Source organism: Delphinapterus leucas, chromosome 15, assembly GCF_059928025.1.
Source record: "Delphinapterus leucas isolate spDelLeu-1000000601 "Yukka" chromosome 15, BTC_Dleu_Yukka2, whole genome shotgun sequence".
Classification (NCBI taxonomy): domain Eukaryota; kingdom Metazoa; phylum Chordata; class Mammalia; order Artiodactyla; family Monodontidae; genus Delphinapterus; species Delphinapterus leucas.
Window position 1 is genome coordinate 37,746,378 of NC_143143.1, and position 21,260 is coordinate 37,767,637.

General features: G+C 59.6%; 2 protein-coding genes and 1 pseudogene across 2 annotated transcripts; 1 reads left to right on the forward strand and 2 right to left on the reverse strand.

The window, feature by feature from the left end:
* The first annotated feature begins 2,663 nt into the window (after positions 1-2,663).
* On the forward strand, positions 2,664-9,310 carry LOC149747437 (mesothelin-like protein). The gene is given in 16 exon segments (XM_089895415.1): positions 2,664-2,803; positions 3,826-3,946; positions 4,927-5,018; positions 5,136-5,262; positions 5,346-5,524; positions 5,805-5,895; positions 6,104-6,138; positions 6,140-6,240; positions 6,574-6,761; positions 6,839-6,994; positions 7,066-7,193; positions 7,807-7,916; positions 7,993-8,117; positions 8,327-8,590; positions 9,007-9,199; positions 9,237-9,310. Coding segments are annotated over 16 exon segments (2,124 nt in total).
* An 89-nt stretch (positions 9,311-9,399) lies between these two features.
* Positions 9,400-13,198, reverse strand: MSLN (mesothelin). The gene is made up of 10 exons (XM_089896432.1): positions 12,909-13,198; positions 12,271-12,314; positions 12,067-12,166; positions 11,631-11,809; positions 11,385-11,539; positions 11,066-11,233; positions 10,860-10,987; positions 10,444-10,538; positions 10,060-10,246; positions 9,400-9,984 (listed from the first exon to the last, which is right to left on the reverse strand). Exons 1-10 carry the CDS (start codon positions 13,042-13,044, stop codon positions 9,890-9,892), a joined length of 1,287 nt encoding a protein of 428 aa, XP_089752558.1. The 5' UTR covers positions 13,045-13,198; the 3' UTR covers positions 9,400-9,889.
* A 4,846-nt stretch (positions 13,199-18,044) lies between these two features.
* On the reverse strand, positions 18,045-20,470 carry LOC149747438 (cytochrome c oxidase subunit 6A1, mitochondrial pseudogene; annotated as a pseudogene).
* Between the last annotated feature and the right edge of the window lie 790 nt (positions 20,471-21,260).

A 21,260-nucleotide genomic window follows, 5' to 3' on the forward strand; every position in this document is an offset into this window, starting at 1 on the left:
GATGCAGGTGGTAGTTGTTCAGTGGCTGAACCCATGTCATGGGGGCTCAAGGCCCCAGAGCCCTCTTGGCCCTGCCAAGCAGGGGCAGATGTGGTGAAAGCTGGGGCCAAGGGCCAGCCTGGGGCACCCAGCCTGCCCCACCTCAGCTGGGGAAGAAGTGTCTGTGGGCACCTTCATTCCCAACCCTCCCGCAGCCACACCTCCTGCTCTGCCTTGGAGACCTGCCCTGTGGAGCCGTCCCTGTCCTGGGCCCCAGGGTGCTGGGCACCAGGGCCACATGTGTGGCAGGCACAGCTCTCCCATTGAGGCTGCCTGCACACCTCCCTGCCCCACAGTGCACACACGTGTGGACATGCATAGCCGGCTCTGCTCCAGTATCCACAGTACAGTAACACGCCACATGTCACTCAACCCAGGCCCCACAGTGGGGCCACGTGTGCCTAAGATCCCTGCAGGGGACACATGAACCACATGCACCACGTGTGCACATAGATGTATGTGCTCCTCGGTGCACATGGATGTGCATGTGTGCTCACACACGGATGCCAGCACACATGTCAAGTGCAGGTGTACACGTGTACAAACGCAGGTGCGACCCTCAGGGCAAGGTCATGGCTGAGCCAGGCCCCCCAGGGGAGGGGTGTGTGCTGGGCAGCCGCCAACTGGGAGCTAAGCCTCCCGCTCCTGTGAGGCTGGGGAGCAGGTGCCCACTGCTCTTGGGGCCTCCAGGGGCTGACAAGGCTGCATCACCTGGTATAGCCCCAGCCCCTCCCCTACACGTCTGCCTGGCAGGCATCACTGCAGGAGTGGGTGGCTGGCAGGGCAGGGTGCTGAGCGAGCCATGGAGGTGAGCGGAGACCGTGGTGCCCCCACCCTGCACCATCCCTGTGCCCCGAAGCTCAGTTGCAGGGGCTGACACACAGCGGGGTGGGACCACTGGTGTCTGGAGCTCCTGGCGCCACGTCTACAATATCCCCGCTTCTGATATCTGCTGCCTGGACCTGGAGCAGCCTCCTTCTAGGACAGACAGAGTTCTTGGTGCTCAGGTGAGGGGCGGGGGTGGGACGGGAGCCATGACCAACTGGACGCACAGGGCCCCAGCTGTGAGTCTGGCCTCTGTGTGGCCCTGGGCAGGTAGCTGAGCCCCTCTGAGCCTCCGTCTTGGCCCCCACTTGGGGCGGTTACCTCCCCATCTTCCTCCTGCGCCATGCAGAGTCCAGAGGCCCACAGGTGCCCCAAGCCAGCAGCCTGTGCAAGGCCATGGTCCAGGAGCCAGCAGTGTGGACCAGGCTCCCTGGCGCAACCCCTCCCCAGGCCTCAGTTTCGGTCTCCACCATGGCCAGAGCTGCCAGCAGGCTGCAGCATGGGCTGTGCCCGGGGCCAGGTCTCACTGGGCATCCGAGGCCCTGAGAAGGGAAGGGGGCTGCCTGGGCCGCCTGGTGTGGGGGTGAAGCTGGGGCTGCACCAGGGCAGGTTGGGGGCCAGCAGGCCTCTCACCCCAGCTGCTGCAGGGACTCACTGGGACCGCTGCTCACCCCCACCTCCGAGCTGTTGAGAGAGCTGTCCACTGGAGACACAGCAGCCCAGCTGCAGATCCCCTGAGCCCTGACCTGTGATAAGAAAGCCGGGATTTGGCCTGGCTCCCCCTCTGCTGCTCCCTTTTGTTCCAGAGACACATTGCTTGTGGGTTGTGCCCTCCTGAAAGACGAAGAGACACGGCTGCAGCCCAAGGTTCGGGGTCACCTGCCCTGCATGGCACCTGTCCTGTGTGATCCTGGGTGGTGACCTCCCCTCTGTACCCTGCCCCGGCCTCACCACCTCCTGTCTCCTCTCCAGCTTGACCCAGACCCGCTGCCTGTGACCCCGGTGCCTTCCTGCCAGGATGACCAGTGGGCACCACACAGCCATGGGCCCCAGAGCAGGTGAGATGACTCTCCCTCCCCCTCTTGGGGGGCAGCTCCCATGGCCGGCTCCTCGGGGTGGCAGGATCACCCTCTTTCCTCCTGAGCCTCTACTGGGGGTCCGGGAAGGGAAAGGGGTGGCACAGATGGGGCACTGCGGGTGGGGGTCCTGTTGGGGACAAGGCAGGGACAAAGCGGGCCATGGCTAGAAGGGACTGAGCAACCGGGGAGCAGGAGAAGGTGGTAGCTGACCCCTGTCCCTCTGCTCGGGGGTTTCAGGGCTCAGACTGTGAAGACAGAGCCACAGGGGGTGGAGGGAGAAGGTGCACACACGTGGACACTGGTAGGCATGCATACAGGCCATCACATAGGTGTGTACATGCTTCCAGACACACAGTCACATGCCACCAGCTACACATCGTCACAGAATGTATACACTGCCACACCAGCAGGCACACAGGTCTACTGTGTGGTCACGCATGCCACCCCACACATGTGCACCCCACCATACTTGTGTATACACCACCAACACTGTACATACCATTAGGGGCGCAGGCATACAGCATCAGACAGTCGTGTATACAGGCAGACACACTGCCACACATGTTCACCTGGTCACACGGCACGCTCAGACCCAGGCTGGCACACAGGTGACCAGCACCGTGGAGCTCCCAAGGACTCCGTATTGGGGCTGTCACAGGCCCACCCGGGACACAGGGAGCCCTGGGGAGACCGACCCTGGACGCTCCCACACAGACGCTTATGGCCTGTTCTGCTCCAAGTGCCCTGGTGAGCCCAGGCCTCGCCTTCCTGGTGTCGCTCACTGCCCACTGCTGTCATCCCCAGGCCGAGGGTGCCACCCAGGGAGGGCTGGATGTCAGCAGGGCCAACCTGTGGGCCAGGTGAGTGCAGGTTCGGAGTCACAATCAAGTTTCCCCAGCAGATTCCGTGGCAGGCCTGGGTGGGGGTGAGAAGGAGGGACCATCTCCAGGGTCTGCATTTGACGGCCCAGGCATGGCCAGGGCAGGACTGACTCCCGGCTCCTATATGGGGGGCCTGGCCCTGCCTGCCCAGGTCACTCGCTGGAGATGGCTCAGGGCAGCTGGTGTCCTTCATCAGAGTCACACCCACATGGCTGGGACAGGACCCCAGGCCATCGCGGCTGGCTGGGGCCCGGGTCCCCCACCTCGGCCCGGCAGACAATCACTTTTTTTTTTTCTGGGGGGTGCCGCGTCATGCGGCATGTGGGATCTTAGTTCCCCGACCAGGGATCAAACCCACACCCCTTGCACTGGAAGCACGGAGTCTTAACCACTGGACTGCCAGGGAAGTCCCGACAATCACTTCTTGTCCTGAGGCCTCTCAGCTTTCTTCTTTCCGCCCCAAGTTTTGCTGCCCTCTCAGGTCCCAAACTGAGACTCTGTCCTGGTGGGGGTTGGAGGCCACTGATCTGCCATCAATCAACTGATCAGTCAGTTGACTGATCCGGCAGGGCTGGAGGCCAAGCTGGACCAGCCGGGCCCAGGCTAAGGTCTCATGAGACCTGACCCTCCCCTGTGCACGGATCTTACTAGATTCACATCACGAGGAAGGCCTGGCTGCAGTCACCCAACAGGTGCCCTTCAAAACCTCAGCCATCGCTGGGACCTCAGTGCCCCAAGCTCTGGAACTGGGCCTCAACCAGACCCTGAGTCTGGACAGGGGCCACTTTTAAGCCCTGCTCATAGCTCAGAGTCCAGCACCAACAGGGCGCCCTCGGGGGAAATGTGTGGTATGCATATGCTGACAGCCAGAGCCTTGCTGTCCACACCTCCTGGGTCTCTCACCCCGACCCTGTGTTGAGGAGTCTGACCTCCACCCCAAATGCTGCAGTCTGGGGCCCCTACTCCCTCTGCCCCTCACTGTCTATCTCCTTTCTGCCCAGTGCCAACACCTCCCTCCTGCAAGGCTTCTGGTGCCAGCCGGCCAGTCAGCTAGCCCGGGACCAGCTTGCCGCTCTGATCAGGAGGATGGAGACGCACCTTGTCCTCCTCGGAGCCTGGCAGGTCAGCGGCGGCCCCTGCCGAGACTGCCTGGGTGTCAAGGGCAAGGGCAGACTCCCTGGAGAAGGGCCCCGGGGACAGGCAGGAAGGGAGGCATCCCTGGCAGAGGACCCAGGCAGCAAGGGCCAGGAATGTGGTGCCAGGACACGGAGTAGCTCTCCTGAGCACAAGGGCCCTGTGCTGGAGAGCTGCACGATTGTCTCTAGCTGACACAAGATGCGCCCCTCAGGTCACCCAGCAGACAGGAAGTTAGCCTCTGAGGTGGGCTTTTCCCTCCCCTGGATGATGTTCCAGTGTGGCCCACTTTGGACTGTTTCCAGGACTTCTCACCAATCACCCACAGACTCCTGCCTCTTGTTCTTGGTTTGGTGAGGGCTTGCCTACCTGGCCTCCATCTGGCACCTGTGGCAGGTCCTCCGGGCTCCCCGAGGGCGAGGAATCTTCCAGCCTGCTGGCCCCTCCTCCACCTGGGCTGTGAGAGGGGCCAGCTGAGCTCACCTGGACCCACAGCTGACCCAAGCGTCACCAGTCCCGAGTTTAATAAAAGGAAGGAAGGAAAGAAAGCTATTATTTTGTCTTATTATAAAATTAATATAAAATTAGTAATAAATCTGAAACAACCCCAAAGTAGGCCAAGTAAGTGGGACAAGACGTCCAGACAGGGGCGCATTGGATAAGCAGATCCTCAGTGAGCCAATGTGGTGCAGTGGGGGCTGGGGTGGGCAAGGGCCTGATGCCAGAGGGGAGGGGGCTCTCAAGCTGGGTTTGACCCGTTCTGAGGCCGGTTCTCGTTGTGGAGGTTGAGGCAGGAAGAGGAAAACATGAAGTCCAGGGACAGAGAGCCAGCAGGCAGAAGGAGGGGACGGGTGGACGTGGGGACGGGGGCTGAGAGGTAGGTGGGGGGCCCTAAGATGGGCAGAGGGAAAGGGGCTGGGCAAGCCCCCGGCCGGGCAAGGAAGTGACACGCTGCCTGCCCTGCCCAGCTCAGCTGTCTGGCCAACCTGGCCGCCCGGCAAGGCCTCCAGGGCGACTTCGAGCTCCACCCCACCAACCTGCTGCTCCTCTACGAATGAGTGCCCCTCCCCGCCCAGCACCCAGCCGCGTGGGCTGAGCATGCTCCCCAGGGACACCTCAGTCACTCGGAGGCCCCCCAGTTGCCCCCCCTCCTGACAGCCCCCCAACCTTCCCACAGACTGACACAGGTGAGGGAAGCCGACTGCCAGGCCTTCGTCCGCCGCACAGCCCAGGGCAACACAGGGCTGCTGGCCAACCTGCCCGACCAGAGGGCCACCCTGCGGCACAGGGCCCTGGCCTGCCTGGTAGGCACCGTGGGCCGGCCAGGCCAGGACAGGACAGGTGACGGGCAGTGGGACCAGGCTCATGCTGGCCTGCTGGCCTGCAGGGAGGGCCCCGCCCGAGGCTCAGCACCTCCGACCTGCTGCTCCTTGGGGTCCTGGTGTGTGACACAGATGCATCCAGCATCATGGCTGCAGACCCCCATGTGCTGCAGAACCTGCGGCGCTGTCCCCAGCTGATGGCCGCCCTCAACAGGCTGCTGGCCAGCGGCAGGACCAAGCTCGGGTGAGTGGGGGCCCATGCCATCTGCCCAGGCTTCCCCTCCTCCACCTGATAGAGGAGGCAGCCTGGAGATCAATGTCCACAGCCCCACTGACCTCTAACCTCTGACCCAGCTCCCACTCTGACCCTGCAGCCTATGGGGTATGGGTTTGAGGTGCCCAGAGGCCTGGGGTGGGAGAGTCTCTGCTGGGCAGGCCCTGGGAATGGCACTCAGGGAGGGTAGGCGGTCTGAGGGGTCTGGGTGCTGCTCAGGGCCCGACACAGAGCCCCCTTCGCACACCAGGCCCTCTGGCTCCTGGAACCTGGAGGGGCTGCAGGCTCTGGGACCCCTAGCCACCGACATCAGCCCCAGCCTGTGGATGCAGCTACAGGAGGTAGGGCAGCACCCCGGGGTGGGTGGGGATCCAGCCAACCTTCCACCAGCCTGCCCAGGCCTGATGGTCGGCCGGCAGCCACTCTGATGCCCAACTGCTGTCCCCAGTCGCTCCCCGTCACAGAGTTTCTGTCTGTGGGGAGGAAGGAGGGAACAGGTAGCCCTGGTGGCCCTCCCCAGGGTGTGGACTCTCCAGGCCCGCCCGCCAGGCCGTGGGCCTAGACTTCTTTGGCAGCATAGTGGCCACGGGCAGGGCAGCTCAGCCAGCGTGATACCAGGCGCTTTGGCACTGGCTTCCTCGAGGCCAAGGCCAAGTTGGTACCCTCATGGCCCAAGCGGGACACAGGTCAGTGTGGCCACCATGGCCTGGGGATTTTGCATCTCCCCCTGCTCGGGCTCCTCATCCCGGCGTGGGGGCACTAGAGGCATGGCACCCTCTGCCTGGACCTCCTGAGCTTGGCCCAGGGTCTCTGTCCAGGTTGAGGGGAGTGGTCAGAGTCTGGTGGGGCTGGACTGGGAGTTGAGACCAAGGTCAGGGTTGAGTCAGTCTGGTCCAGGCCAAGTTTTTGGCTAGGAGTCAAGCTTGGGAAGGGTCAAGGTCAGGAGTGAGGTGGGGCCCAAAGTCAGCAGCAGTGCTGACCAGCTGGGTCCTCAACACCCGTACTCCACCTTGCCACAGGGAGACCCTGTATCCCTGGCAACATCACTGCAGCCACACTGCACGATGGCCTCTTCCTGGTGCGCTACGACTGCGTGCAGCTCGAGTCCTGCCTGGGCAGCCGTGTGCTCAAGGCCAACCTGGACCCCCTGCTGCAGCACCCACTGCCCACCCAGTGCCAGAAAGTCGTCAAGGCCAAGCTGGCTTAGGTGCGCCAGCGACCGGCAGTGGGAGGCAGGTGGTGGGCCGGCCGTGTGGCCTGACCACCACCTGCCTCCCACTGCAGGTCTACCCTGGCAGCGTCCCCGAGGAGCAGCTGCAGCTCATCCCCTCGCTGGCCTACCTCTACTCCCATGCGGAGATTGGCCAGTGGCACGTCACGTCCAAGGACACGGTCATGGCCCTCCTGGCCCCAGACGGGGCCCTGGAGAACCAGACAGAGGTGAGGGTGGGGGTGGGGTGGGCAGGGGACCCCGCTGACCCTGGCCTTGCAGACCCGAACCCTGCCCACAGGTCATCCTGCAGAAGTTCCTGGACCACAACGGCACCATCACCAGTGCCCTGCTTGTGGCCAACGGGGGCTCCCGCCTCTGTTGGATGAGCCCCCGCCGGATCCAGGCCATCCGGCCCTTGGAGTTTTGGTGAGCCCACCCAGCAACCCACCCCCCACACCTCGGAGCCACCTCCACTCCTCGGCCAAGGGAGGATCTGGTGGGGGCCCAGGCCAGGCCATCGTAGGTGATTAGCTTCCTTCCTATGGCCTCCGTAACAAAAGATTACAAACAGAGTGGCTAAAAACAACAGAAATGTGTCCTCTCACAGTCTGGAGGCCAGAAGTCTGAAGTTAAGGTGTCAGCAGGGCTGGCCTCCCTCTGAAACCCGTAGGGGAGGCTCCTTCCTGCCTCTTCCAGCTTCGGGGCTGCATCACCCCCATCTCTGCCTCTGTCACAGCTGGCTTCCCACCGTGTCCGTGTCCAAGTTTCCTTCTTCTTATGACCCCAGTCGTTAGATTCAAGGCCCACCCTAAATCAGTATGACCACATCTTAATTTGATTACAGCTACAATTAGGAAAGACCCTATTTCCAGATAAGCTCACATTCTGAGGTTCTGAGTGGACGTGAACTTGGAGGAGACACTACTGAGCCTAGCACGGAGAGCAAAAGGAAAGCTGTGGTTCAGAAAGCGGGAGCCAGGCCCAGCGTCCAGAGGAGGAGGGGCCTCTGGCCTGCCCATCAGCCTCACCCCCCACCCAGGCTGGCCGGAGCCCTGGACATCTCCTCCTGCCCTCAGAGCCGCAAGAACGTGCTCTACGACAAGGCCCGAGAGGCCTTCGGCACCGCCAGAACCGTAGACGCCTACTACAGCTTCACGCCTCCCTCCACCTCGGTGAGACCTCGCCCTGCGTAGGGCACGCCTCCCGGAAGCCCCGCCCCAGGAAGCCTCGCCCCTCATCGCTGCCCCGCCCCTAGGCGGTGCCCCCGTGGAGGAGCTGCGGCACCTGCCCCAGGCTAACGTCTCCGTGGACATTGACACTTTCACCAGTCTGAACACCCGAGTGCTGCAGGTGCGCCGGGGGCTACCCGTCAGGGGGTGGGGCTGGCCTAGACGAGGATGCCTAGGTTACGGTCTGCAGGCCCCAACACCCACCCCAAAGTCGGAGGCGTGCAGGCAGTGTGGGCCCCAGGTCACTTCTCCAGGTGCGTTCTGCTGGGTCTCACCCCTGCGCTCCGGCCAGGCATTGACCCCGCCCACGACCCCTCGCTCCCTTCGCAGAGCCTGAGCGTGGGCAACGTGACGACGCTGCTGGGCCGGAACATGGGGCACCTGCAGAAGGCTCACAGCCACCCCACCATCAGCTCCTGGCTCTGCAGCCTCAGTCGGTCAGCCCTGGGTGAGCTGGGCCTGGACACGGACCCAACCGGCCCCACTGGCCTCACCCACTTGACAACTGGGACCCCCAACACCATCCCCTGGATGCCCCATCTAGTCCCCACCTCAGACCGGCCTTGGAGCACTGACCCCAGCTCAGGTAGGCCTGCACCCACCCTCCCCACTCCAGCGGGCCATCCTCCCTCTGCCCTGTGTGGCCCCCCTCCCCCAACTGCTACTAGCTTCTTGTCTTGCGCCCAATCTCATTCAGCGTTGGCCTACTCTTTCCATCTGCCTCCTCGGGTGACATCTGGGTGACACTGGCTTCACCTTGCATTGCCTGCTGAGGGACACCTCCTCCAAAATCTGCTGAGCAGCAGAAAGTGGAGAGTGGGGAAGTTTTGAGGTCCCCATCGGGACCCAGAAGAGCAGCTGTACATGGGGGTCCTCACTGCTCTTCCCCACCCACAGGGATGGTGTGAGCCCTGAGCCCGGCGCAGGGGCCGCCCAGGCCTGGGAGAGGCAGGACAGCCTGGGGGCTCCCAGCTGGACTGAAGGGTGCTCCTTCCATGTTCCACCTACAGGCAGCCCACCTGGGGTATCTGCCACTTGCTGTAGCCCTGCCGTCGGGCCTCCTGTGGCTGCTGTATTGGAGCACCCTGGGGCCCAGCTGGAACCACTCACAGGGCACCTGCCCCATGGCCTCCAAAGACAGCGCTGCCCCAGCACCACTTGCAGGAAAACCGGGGTTGGTAGGTGGAGCTGGATGCCTGCCTAGACCAAGACGCCTGCCCCATGCCCAGGGGACCTGGCCACGTCCCGCATCCCAGGAGCCTGCAGGGCCAGTCCCTGCCCACACCCAGCTCCCAGGACCTGGAGCCAGACTGAGGACCTGGGCCCAAGGTCACTGCCCCAGCCAGTGAGGGAGATGCTGCCCCTGCCCTCTGGCTTCTTCCAGATGAAGAACTGGGGTTGGGGAGGGGTTTCCGCGGACTGACTTCGCTGATTGATTTGAAAAAGGACAAGGTGATCTTCCTGCCTGTGTCCCTTTGCTCTGGGCCTGAGGAGGGACAGAGACTCTCTTAACTAGGATCAGGACTCCAGCCTGCCATCTCTTGGGGCAGCAGTGTCACCAGAAGCCACCCTGAGTGTTGGCCTGGCCTGGGGGGAGACCCAACAATGGAAACAGCATCAGGAAGGCCCTGAGGGCGCCCCTGCCTGGAGTCCCTCCCCTTTCCAAGTGCAAAGAGGAGGGCTGAAACCCAGGGAACCCTGTCAACTGGGCCACAGCCATCAGGGCCCTCCCACCCAGTTCTCAGAACACCACAGGGCACCTCTTCAAGGGGGTATGGGGCTTCTTTTATTGAGCTCTGGTGCCCTCGGGGTCAGACAGAGACCATCCAGGCCTACTCCCAGCCAGGTGGTGTCTCCATGGCAGGGCCCAGTTCCCAGAGCATAGCAGTGGGCTCAGTTCAGGATCAAGGCCAGGAGCCGACTTGGGGTCACAGTGAGCACAGGTCCAGGTCCTAGTCTGAGGAGGTGAGGGCCTCCGGAGGAGTCCTCTGCACAGAGAAGAGGTGACTCAGACCCTGCCCCTCACTCTGCCCGACACCACCCAGCTGGCCACCCCAGCCCACCTCGGACGTTGAAGTCCAGGACCAGGTAGCCGTTGGGGGTGCCGCCATGGAGCCCCAGCCCCAGACTGTCCAGGTCCTCCTGCGACTGCCGGGAGATCCAGTCCCGCAGTGGGCTGTTCCCCTCCTTAGCCTTCAGGCCCACCAGGTTTGCACCCAAAAGTTTCTGCACCTCAGCAATGGTCAGCGGCTGCCAAAGCCCCCAGACAGGGCTCAGGGTCTGCCTGCCTTTCCCCAGAAGGCTGCTGTCCTCTACTGTGTCCAAACCATCCCATGCTGCCCCACCCACAGACCCTGCCTTGGCCCTTCCAGACTTTGGAGGGGGCTTTGGCTGCCTCTCCTGAGACCCCCCCACACCAGAGGCCCTGCCCTTCTCCATGGCCCTACCAGCACAGCCTCTCTCTGCAGCTTCTTGAATGTGGCCACATCCATGTTTATGTTCTGCTGACTGAGAACCCGCAGGTCCTCCATGGGGGCCCCACCTGCCCACGGGGAGAGGGGCCCCCAAGTGTGAGACCTTGCAGCAACCCCCAGTCTCACCCTCTGACAACAGGCTACCAGAAGCCAATTCCTTTACCAAGAGTCCCTTTTCCTAAGAAATTCCTGGGACCCTGGTTTGCCTGGTGACCACCTGACCCTCTGGGTTGGAAGATAGGCTGGGGGTGCCCAGAACTCACAGGGTCTCAGCCTACACACACTTGGAGGGATGGAGGGCACATTGACCACCAGTCACACCACCAGCGGGCTGCCCAATGAGAGGGGGAGCCTCAGGGATCACGCCCCCCACGTCCTCCCAGGCTCACCCAGGTAGGGCTTGATCCTTGTGAAGTATTCAGACCCGCTCATGTTCTGGAAGGCGATGCGGGCCTTGGGGTAGAGGACAGCCATCTGCCATGGGCTGCATGTGTCCAGGTCCTGGGGCCTGGTCACCCTGAGGAGGCAGCATAAGGCCGGGCAGTGAGCTCAGAGCACAGCACACCCACCACACCTGACAGACCCCAGGACTCACCAAACAACGTTGAGCTGCATGAAGCCCAGCTGCTCAGGGCTGAGGAGGCACAGGTAGGTAGCGGGGAAGGTGGCCAGGGTGTCCAGTGTGGCCTTGTCCAGCTGGCCCCCTCCCCCTACATAGCGGGCAATGAGGGCGGCCACCTGTGGGAGGAGGCCACTCAGTGGCGTGGAGCAGGGAGAGACATATCCCCTGGGGCCTGCACAACCTCACACCCTGTGCAACCCCCAGGCCTGTACCACCTCACACTCTGTGCCCCCCAGGCCTGCCCAACCTCAAACCCTGTGCCTTCCCCTCCCCACCTCCGCAGCCAGTCACCTGAGCATCCATCCCATGCCCTTTGCTGACTTTGAGCAGAGATTTCACGGTCTCCAGGGAAGTCACATTCCACTTGTGGATGTCCTCGGGGGTCACCCAAAGGAAGAAGTACCTCAGGTGCTGGATCAGGGACTCAGGGTACCCCTGTGGGTAGAACTTCCGGGTGAAGGGACTGTGACGGCCGCCGCCACTCCCCGGGCAGCTGGGAAAACTGTGCTACAGCAGGCAGGCGGGAGTCCTGAACTACCTCATCCAATTTGCGCTTGAAAATGTGCAGCTGCTGGTAGGTGAAGGGCACCAGGTTCACCTGGTCCATCTGAGCGGCCAGCAGGGCTCTGTCCACACAAGCCTCCAGCTCCCACTCCTCGTAGAAGACAAAGTTTTCGTCCAACACTTGGGCCTTCCGCCCCGGGGGGCAGGCCTTCTCTGCAGGGGCAGGCAGTGGGTTGGGGACTGGACATCACCTGTCAACCTCCTCTTCCTTCTGCACCCACGCTGAGACACTGGGCACCACGTGACTCTCCAGGCTTCAGTTTACCCATCAGCAAAATGGAGCAATTTTGTTCACTCTCCTGCATTGTCATGATTGAATGAGTTGAGTGGCTAGGAAGGGCTGCAGGTGTGGACAGGTAAGACCTCACAATGCTAGCTCCCCATCCCAGTCTCCCCACGCAGCTGGGCACCGTGCTCAGTCTCTGTGCACCGCTGGGCCCTCAGAAGGATGACAGTCACCTCAGGCCGCTGCCAGGACAGGTCCCGTTGCAGCCATGGGGTCATGACACCCTGAGAACAGAGCAGGGCTGGGACTGAGCCGCGAGTGTCCTGGCTTCCAAGGACCCCCACCCAGGGCCAGAAAACCCTCCCCTGATTCCCCAGAGGGGCCTTACCAGTTCCGTGTCTGCAGCCTGGGCCCTGGAAAGTAGCACCCACCCTGCAGGGGAAGGGACACCAGGCTCGAAGGGATGGCAGGGGCTCCACCCAGGGTAGGAAGGAGGCAAAGCCGGCCCCTTCCAGCCCCGTGCACACTCCATGGGTGTGGAAGCAGAGGGTTAGGCCCCTCACCCTATGGTGTCACGGCCCACGACACCGAAGCAGGGAGCACAGGCCTCCCACATCCTCCTCCTGGGGCCCCTCGGCTCAGGGCAGGCAGAAACCTGTCCCATGGGCACCCTCAGTTTGGCCTGTGCCCCCATCACCACCCTGCCTCTGCCTCCAACCCCATAGGGCACTGTGGTGCAGCGGGGGTGCCAGACACAGTCATCTCTGGGGGCAGAGACAAGGCTAACAGCCTGCCTGGGACTCAAGGCACCTGCCGAGATTCAGGACACTTCTCTGGAATCAGGGGCACCTGCCCAGGACTCGGGACACCTGCCCGGGAAGGGGCTGGGGGGCACTGCCCGCAGCCGGAGAGGATGTGTAGAGCAGGTAGAGCCTTTCCTAAGGCCCCGACCCCCTGAGGACCCTTGGCTGCCCTCTGTGCTCTCTGCACACCAGCGTTTTGCGGCAACCCGCCCTCATGACTCACCGAGGCGGAGAAGAAGCAAGAGGCTGCCGTGGGTGGGAGTCCCACAGGACCCCAAGCGGGGTTGAGCAGTCTGCAAGGCCACAGTCTGTGGAGGACAGTCACTCTGATGTCCCCCCTGCTTCCCCGCCCCCACCATGTCCCCCTACCCATGACTGCCCCGGGCCAGTGCGGGGCCTCGGGGGGCTGCAGGGGCCTCAGGCCCCAGAGGGCTCCCAGGTCGAACCTTCACAGGCCTCCACAGCAGTGTCTGTGCTGCCGCTGGCCCTTCTCTCAGAACCAAAAAGCAAGCCTGCCCCGCCCCCTCCGGGAAACTGGCCCCTCAGCCAGGGGTGTCAGGTCTGAGTCAGCCTGGCCCCCAGCTGTGAGGGCCCCAGTGGGCAGCCAGCAGCTGGCGCCTGTCTTCTCTCCCTGCAGGGCAGGGCAGTGCAGGGCAGGGCAGGAGAGTTTCCTGCGAGGAGGCAGGACCGCCTCTGGCTCTGGCTGGCCTGTTTCCCCCACTCAAAACAGGGGAGCTGGGCTTCCCTGGTGGCGCAGTGGTTGAGAGTCCGCCTGCCGATGCAGGGGACACGGGTTCGTGCCCCGGTCTAGGAAGATCCCACATGCCACAGAGCGGCCGGGCCCGTGAGCCATGGCCACTGAGCCTGCGCGTCCAGAGCCTGTGCTCCGCAACAGGAGAGGCCACAACAGTGAGAGGCCCGCGTACCGGGAAAAAAAACCAAAAAAACAGGGGAGCTGAGCAGTTCTGGGCTGGGGGTCAGGCTGAGTGACCCCTCACCCTGCAGCGTGGCCATCCTCCCCTCCCACCCACAGCCGCAGGTGCTGGGCTTTGTGCAAACCCAGGGCCCTGCGCAAACCCAGGGCCCTGCCAGTTGGACAAGGCTGGCAGGGCCCACCAGCCCACTGCTTTCCCTTCTGAGGTCGCTCCCAAAGCAGAGGCCTGGGCAGTACCAGAGGGAGTTCCCTGGTAGCCTAGCAGTTAGGACTGCAGGCTCTCACTACCGTGGCCCGGGTTCAATCCCTGGTCAGGGAACTGAGATCCCATATGCCGTGTGGCATGGCCAAAAAAAAACAACAACAAAGGGTGATACCCTTTCCCACCTGCCAGCTCTTAGGGTGGGGCAGTGGGTGGGCATTCTGGGAAGACCCCCGTGTGCTCTCTGAAGTGGGGTTTGGGGCCTGTGGACAAGTGTGGGTGGCAGGTGGGTGGGGAGCCGCTCCCCACAGAATATTGTTCCCGAGTAGATAGGGGCCTGCAGGAGACCAAACTGCCTTCCACACCTGCCCCTCCCAAGGAGGCCTGGAGCCAGAGGCCACCTAGGGCTGGTGGAATGGAACCATCCCCTCCCCCAAACCTCCACCCAGGCCTGTGTCGGCCCCACCCCTGGCTCAGAAATTGGTGGGGGGAGGAGGGCACAGAAATTGGCGGGGGCGGGGGGGCACGCTTATGCTTCAGCAACCCCTTTCAGCAGGGCAAAGAGCCCAGCCTGCGGGGAGTGTCCTGGGGAGCTCCCCTCCCCTACCAGGCCCCCAGAACAGAAAAGAGGCAGTTGAGTGGGGCCCCTGCCCGCGGGGTGGGTAAGGCCAAGCAGGAGCTATGCCTCCCCCTGCTGTCTCCTCTCAGCCCCCACCCCAGCCCCGTGTAACCAGGGACCCCTTGCACACCAGGTAGGGGCTCCCTCAGAACCCCTGCAGCCCACCGTGGGCCCTAGAATCTGCAACCTTCCCACCTCCTACCCCCAGATAGGCCAGGTTGGGGCCACAAAGGCACCTCAGCTGTCTTAGGGCTGCAGCTTCCAGAGTGGCCCAAGTGTGACCTGCCAGAGTCACATCTGTTTCAGGCAGTCCAGGGCACGCATATTTGTGTGACAAGGAAACAGTCCCCTCACCATGCTCTGTCTCCCTATCCAAGGCTGCTCGGATGCTTCCCTTTCTGGTGCCTGGGATGGTCCCATCTCCAACCCTGAGTCCTTCAAGACCAATGTCCACCTGGTCATCTGTCACTCATTAACCACCTGCACACTCCCTGAGTGCCTACTGCATGCTGGGCCCTGCAGAGATGCTGGCACATGCTGGAGCAGGTGATTCGAGCCCTGCCCAGGACATGGGGGTGGGCCTGCCTGCTAGCATGTGGGGTCTGGGGTCTGAGTGGACCACAAGCTCATCAGAGTGGCATGTGAGGTAGAGGCAGCTGTGTCAGTGACAGAGGAATGGCCAGCTCCAACCCTGAGCCTAAGAACCATGAGCTCACAGCCTTCAGCAGGTGTGCAGCTGCAGGACACTGGCTGAAGCTCTCTCCTGCCCCATCTGTCTCACCCACCCCAGCCCAACTTCGGTCCCCAAGGTCTGGCCCTCAAGTGGTGGCAAATGAAGTCAGACCACATTCCCTGCCAGCCTCAGGCCTGTCTGGTGAGAACGGGAAGGGGCACGGATCACAGGTTTAGGGTCTTCGATGCAGGGTCATTTAGTCTTCCCCAAGCACAGAGATGCTGTGTGGCTAGCCTGGGGTCACACAGCATGTCAGGAGCAGCTGGGGCAAGGGTAAAGCTGACCGAGGGCACAGCCCTCTGAGGCCAGGGGAGCTTGTCCTCGCTGCTCCCCAAGTGCAGTGAGGACTAGGGTGGAGGAATCCATATGGTGGGCAGGGATGGGGGCTGCCCTACCTCCCCCAGCCTGCTTGTTTGGGTCCCAGTACCAGCCTCCGCCTAATCCCTGCTCCCACCCAGAGCCGCTTGGCTGGAGGTACTGAAGGAGGTGTCCCCTCCCTCACCTCCCCCAGCATGCCCTCCATCATGACCCCACCCCACACAGATGAGGCCAAGGTTCTGCGCGTCTTCTGATTCGGTTTCCTCAACTGGGAAGCAGGAGGGCAAGAGGTGGGAGCCTCTGGGGTCTGTCAAGGGAAACAAACAAGGCTCGGGCCAGCAGTACTCAGGCCATAGGAATGCGTGGGTGGAGGCCTGGGGAGGGGCTGCAGGAGGCGGGGTGGGGGGTGGGGGGGAGCCACCTCTGCCTCTCCCTCCCTGGGCAGTCATGGGAGCTCCGGGCTGGCTGACCGTCAGGTACCAGGCATGTGTGTGGAGCCAAGGCCTCACCTCGTGGGGTCTTACTCTCCCTTCTCAGGTGGTACAACAGAGGTTCAGTGCCAAAGAGAGGCCACAATTGCAGGGCAAGGCAAGGGCGTGGTCCCCGTCTCCACCCACCCACGGCTGGTGCCCTGAGGGTCTCCACCCCAGTCAGCAGGATGTGACTCCCTGACTCCCGGGGGTGAGTTCCAGGCTCAGGTTGGCGTGGTGGTGCAGTGGTCAGGTGGAGGGCTGCGGGAGCTCACCTGCCCAGGCACTGGCCGTCTCCCGGATGGGAGGTGGAGGCTACCTTTGTGCTGGCCAGACGCCAGTGTCCGCATGCGGATCCTGGCACCACAGCCTTTGTGTGCGCCCCTGGAGCCAGAGTCCCTGGTGGCTCCCTCGATCCCCCCACCCCGCCCCCCTGCCCTCCTATACTTTTGTGAATAGGAATTCCCTGTGTGGAATCTGTCCGGTCTCTGACCTCTCTCTGTGGGCTGGGTTTTCTATTATGTACAGTCGAGCCAAATACTAATTAGTACAGAATTCAGGAAGGCTGCCAGGTACAAGAACCAACTCACAGAAAGAGTAAGTGCCTTTAAAAAAAAAAAAGTCCTGTCCATAGATAACAACTGAAAAATTCTGGACAAAATATAAAAAAAACAGTTCCCTGAGGGCTCTGGGGAGTGAAGGAAAGAAGCCAGATTTTGGACGGGAATTGATACTTGATGGAAAATGCCAGAGTGGATTTCCCTTTGTGGGTGTGGCTTTGTGGCGTGCGGTGCTCAGACACCAGCAGAAATCCCACCATCTTTCTGGCCGAAAGAGCCAAAGGAAGGAGCCCAGAATAACCAGACAGCAGAGAGCGGTGGAGAACTCTGAAAAGGAGAGAGCCAGAGGAGGGGACCCCAAATTCTGTGTACCAACTCTACCCAGGCCTCTTGCCGACCCCTGAATCATGTGTGTGCAAGGTAGACAGCTCAAATGACAAACTGGCCAAGACTGAACTCTGCACTCTTTGGGAGTGGCAGAGGTCACAGTTCAAGTATGACCAAGTTCATTGCCTGCCCAAACAGAAGCAGCAACAGTCTTTGTAGGAATATAACAGAATGCAGTGTCTACACAACAAAACAGTCACAATGTTCATGATGAAATCAAAAACTGCTCGGCACAGGGAGAGCTGGGAGACTGTGACCCATTCCCCAGGGAAAAGAATCTGCTGAGGCCACGGTAAGACAGTATTAGTATTACCAGACAATGAGGTCATGGAAAAATGGGTTCTCATGAATGCAGAGGTAGGAAAAAAATGAAAATATTTTTAAAAGAACCAAATAGTAAATTTTAGAAATGAAAAATACAAAATCTGGAATTTAAAAATTCACTAGATGGACTGGACACACCTGGCAGGTGTGTCCAGGATCAATCACTTCCAACTGAGGGTTAGGTGGGGCCCCCCAATTGCACAGTTAAATGAATTTTGAGATGTGGATGGAAGGTTCCTCTGTGCCCACTTGCAGGAACTGCAGTTTGAGCCCAAAAGACACAGCGGCTGCAATGTGGGTGGGAATGAACAGTTCGCGTCCTGTTTTAACTTTGACGGCACAGGAGGCGTATGAAACACGTTACTTTTGTTGCTAAAATGATGGTCACGCAGTACGTGTTTTGCGTGTAAGCTCTGTTTTCCCTTGTAATTTTAGGTTGCCTTCGTTAAGAAACACTATCAGGGGACTTCCCTGGTGGTACAGTGGCTAAGAATCTGCCTGCCAATGAAGGGCACACAGGTTTGATCCCTGGTCCAGGAAGGTCCCACATGCCGCGGAGCAACTAAACTTGTGCACCACAACTACTGAGCCTGCGCGCCTACAGCCCGTGCTCCACAGCAAGAGAAGCCACCGCAATGAGAAGCCTGTGCACCACAACGAAGAATAACCCCCGCTCGCCGCAACTAGAGAAAGCCGTGCACAGCAACAAAGACCCAACACAGCCAAATAAATAAATAAATTTATTTTAAAAAAAGGAACACTATCAGGTCAGAAGCAAAAGCTAAATTCCAAAGCCATTTGGTGTTCAATAATTCAGGTTAAAGGAACAACGTTGAATTGTATGCTTTAGGTGGGTAAGTTGCATGGTGTGGGAATTCTTTCTCAGGAAAGCTGTTTTGTTTTGTTTTTTGTAGTACGTGGGCCTCTCACTGCTGCGGCCTCTCCCGCTGCGGAGCACAGGCTCCGGACGCACAGGCTCAGCGGCCATGGCTCACGGGCCCAGCCGCTCCGCAGCATGTGGAATCCTTCCGGACCGGGGCACGAACCCGCATCCCCTGCATTGGCAGGCGGACTCTCAACCACTGCGCCACCAGGGAAGCCCCAGGAAAGCTGTTTTTAAAAGACAGGCCAAAGATCTGAACAGACAATTCATAAAAGAAGACGTGTGAATGGCCGATAAGCACATGAAAAGATGCCCAACTCACTGGGGAGATGCAGATCAAACCCCACACAAGACACACCCGCCAGAACGAGGACACTTAAAGGGTCTGACAAGGAAAGTGTGTCTTGGGTGTGAGGCAGTGGGACTCACACCTGGTGGTGGGAGCACAAGGTAGTGCGGGCATTTCTGCTGCGCATTTTTTGTTTTTGTTTGGCCACGCCATGCAGCTTGTGGGGTCTAAGTCCCCCGACCAGGGATCGAACCCAGGCCCCTGGCAATGGAAGCGCAGAGTCCTAACCACTGGACCGCCAGGGAAGTCCCTTGACTAAGTTATTTATTAAAGCCATCTCCTGCCATAAGTAAAGGGACAGAAGATCAGTATAATGGTCATCACTGGATACAAGAAGGTGAGCTTAAGGTCCTATACACTTTTCTGGTCCATGTGTGCAGAGTAATGGTCCAAACCAGTGCTGTGGTCCCCACTGGGTAGTGGTCCAGGTTCTCTTTATTCATCTTCATGGCCAATTGGAAGTGAATTCACATGAGGATTATGGAATAGGGTATGGTTACCATCTCCCCAGGGAAAGGGCTTAGACCTGATGTGGAGATGAGGGTAGGTGATGAACTCAGGTCTCTCCTCCTCTCCGTGGTGCTTCAGGAAGACGTTCAGCCTGCTCACTCCCACCCCGGGAAGCGCCACAAAGTAGGTGAGGGTCTTCCACATGCGAGCTGAGCCCTCCTCACCACGGCGCCACTCGACACAGGCTGCTCCAGCTGCAGCCGGGAACAAACCTCGCAGCCCAGAAACCCAGGATCCAGCTGCTGCCACCATTTTCCACCTGGATCCGGCATTTTCTTAAGAAGTTAGGTATACTCCTAACCATACAACTTAGCCATTCCCCTCCTAAGTAATCCCTCCAGAGAAATAAACCTGGATGTGCACACAAAGTCTCATACGTGAATATTCATAGCAACTCTATTCACAATAGCCAAAAATGGGGAAAAACAAATTTCCATCAGTAGACCAATGGACAAATGAAATATGGTATTATTCATATGCTCACCTACTGGTCAGCAATAAGAGGGAACAGACTACTCATACTTGGGGGAAAAGGATGAACTTCAACATCATTATGCTGAGCGAAAGGGGCAGATATCAAAGGGTACATAATGTATGATTCTGTTTATATAAAAATGTTAAATTGCAAACGAATCCCTCATGACAGAAAGCACATCACTGGTTGCCGGGGCCAGAAAACTTCACTAAAACTCAGGATTCCTGTTCGCAGGAGTAACAGTGAGGAATCTTTTGGGGCTGATGGAAATGTTCTGTCTTGACTGAGGTGGAGATTTCACGGATGTGTGTAACCACCAAAGCTCTTTGGACTGTACCCTTTAAATGGATGCCTTTATTGTGCATAAACTGTACCACAATAAGATTGATTTAAAAATCAATAGCAAGGGCTTCCCTGGTGTCGCAGTGGTTGAGAGTCCGCCTGCCGATGCAGGGGACACAGGTTCGAGCCCTGGTCCAGGAAGATCCCACATGCTGCGGAGCAGCTGGGCCCGTGAGCCATGGCCGCTGAGCCTGCGTGTCCGTAGCCTGTGCTCCGCAACGGAAGAGGCCACAACAGTGAGAGGCCCGCGTACCGCAAAAAAACAAAAACAAAAACGAAAACAAAGAATCCGCCTGCCAATGTAGGGGACACGGGTTCGAGCCCTGGTCCGGGAAGATCCCACATGCTGAGGAGCAACTAAGCCTGTGTGCCACAACTACTGAGCCCGCGTGCCACAACTAGAAGCCACCGCTGTGAGAAGCCCGCACACCGTGCAGCAACGAAGACCCAATGCAACCAAAAATAAATAAGTAAAAAAAAAAAAATCAATAGCAGGGACTTCCCTGGTGGCGCAGTGGTTAAGAATCCACCTGCCAATTCAGGAGACACGGGTTTGAGCCCTGGTCCGGGAAGATCCCACATGCCGCAGAGCAACTAAGCCCGTGCGCCACAACTACTGAGCCTGCGCTCTAGAGCCCGAGAGCCACAACTACTGAAGCCCGCGCACCTAGAGCCTGTGCTCTGCAACAAGAGAAGCCACCCCAATGAGAAACCCGCACACCGCAACGAAGAGTAGCCCCCACTCGCCACAACTAGAGAAAGCCTGCAGGCAGCAGTGAAAACCCAAAGCAGCCATAAATAAATAAAATTATTAAATAAATAAAGTGTGCAATTCAATGGTTTTTAACATATTACATTATTAATTTTAAAACTGTGTTAAAATATATATAACAAAATTGGGCATTGTAACCATTTTTAAGTGTACAATTCGGTGGCGAGAGTTACATTCACAATGTTGTGCAATCATCGCCACTATCTATTTCCAAACCTTTTTCATCATCTCAAACTGAAGCCCCTTCCCAGGGCCTTGGTAACTCTAATCTACTTCCTGGATCTATGGACCTGCCTGTTCTGCACATTTCACATAAGTGGAATCACACAGTAGTGGCATCTGTGTCTGGCTCTCTCACTAGACACAGTGTTTTCAGGGTTCGTCTACATTACAGTGTGTCAGTGCTTCATCCTTCTATAGCTGAATGACAGTCCACGATGTGGATGGACCACATTCCTTTATCCGCATCTGCCGATGGTCATTTGGGCAGCTTCCATCTTTTGACTAGCCCCCACCTTTGCTCCACTGGTTCTGGGGGAGAGAGATGGAAACCGCCCTGCATATCTACATGCAAACTGTCCCCCTCCAGCATTAGAAGAGCCCTCCTTTGTCCCCCAGCCTCAGCCAGAGCCCCCTATGCTATAAACCCTCTCCATCGCCCCAGCCTAACTGACCCTCATCCTGGCCCCATCCCAAC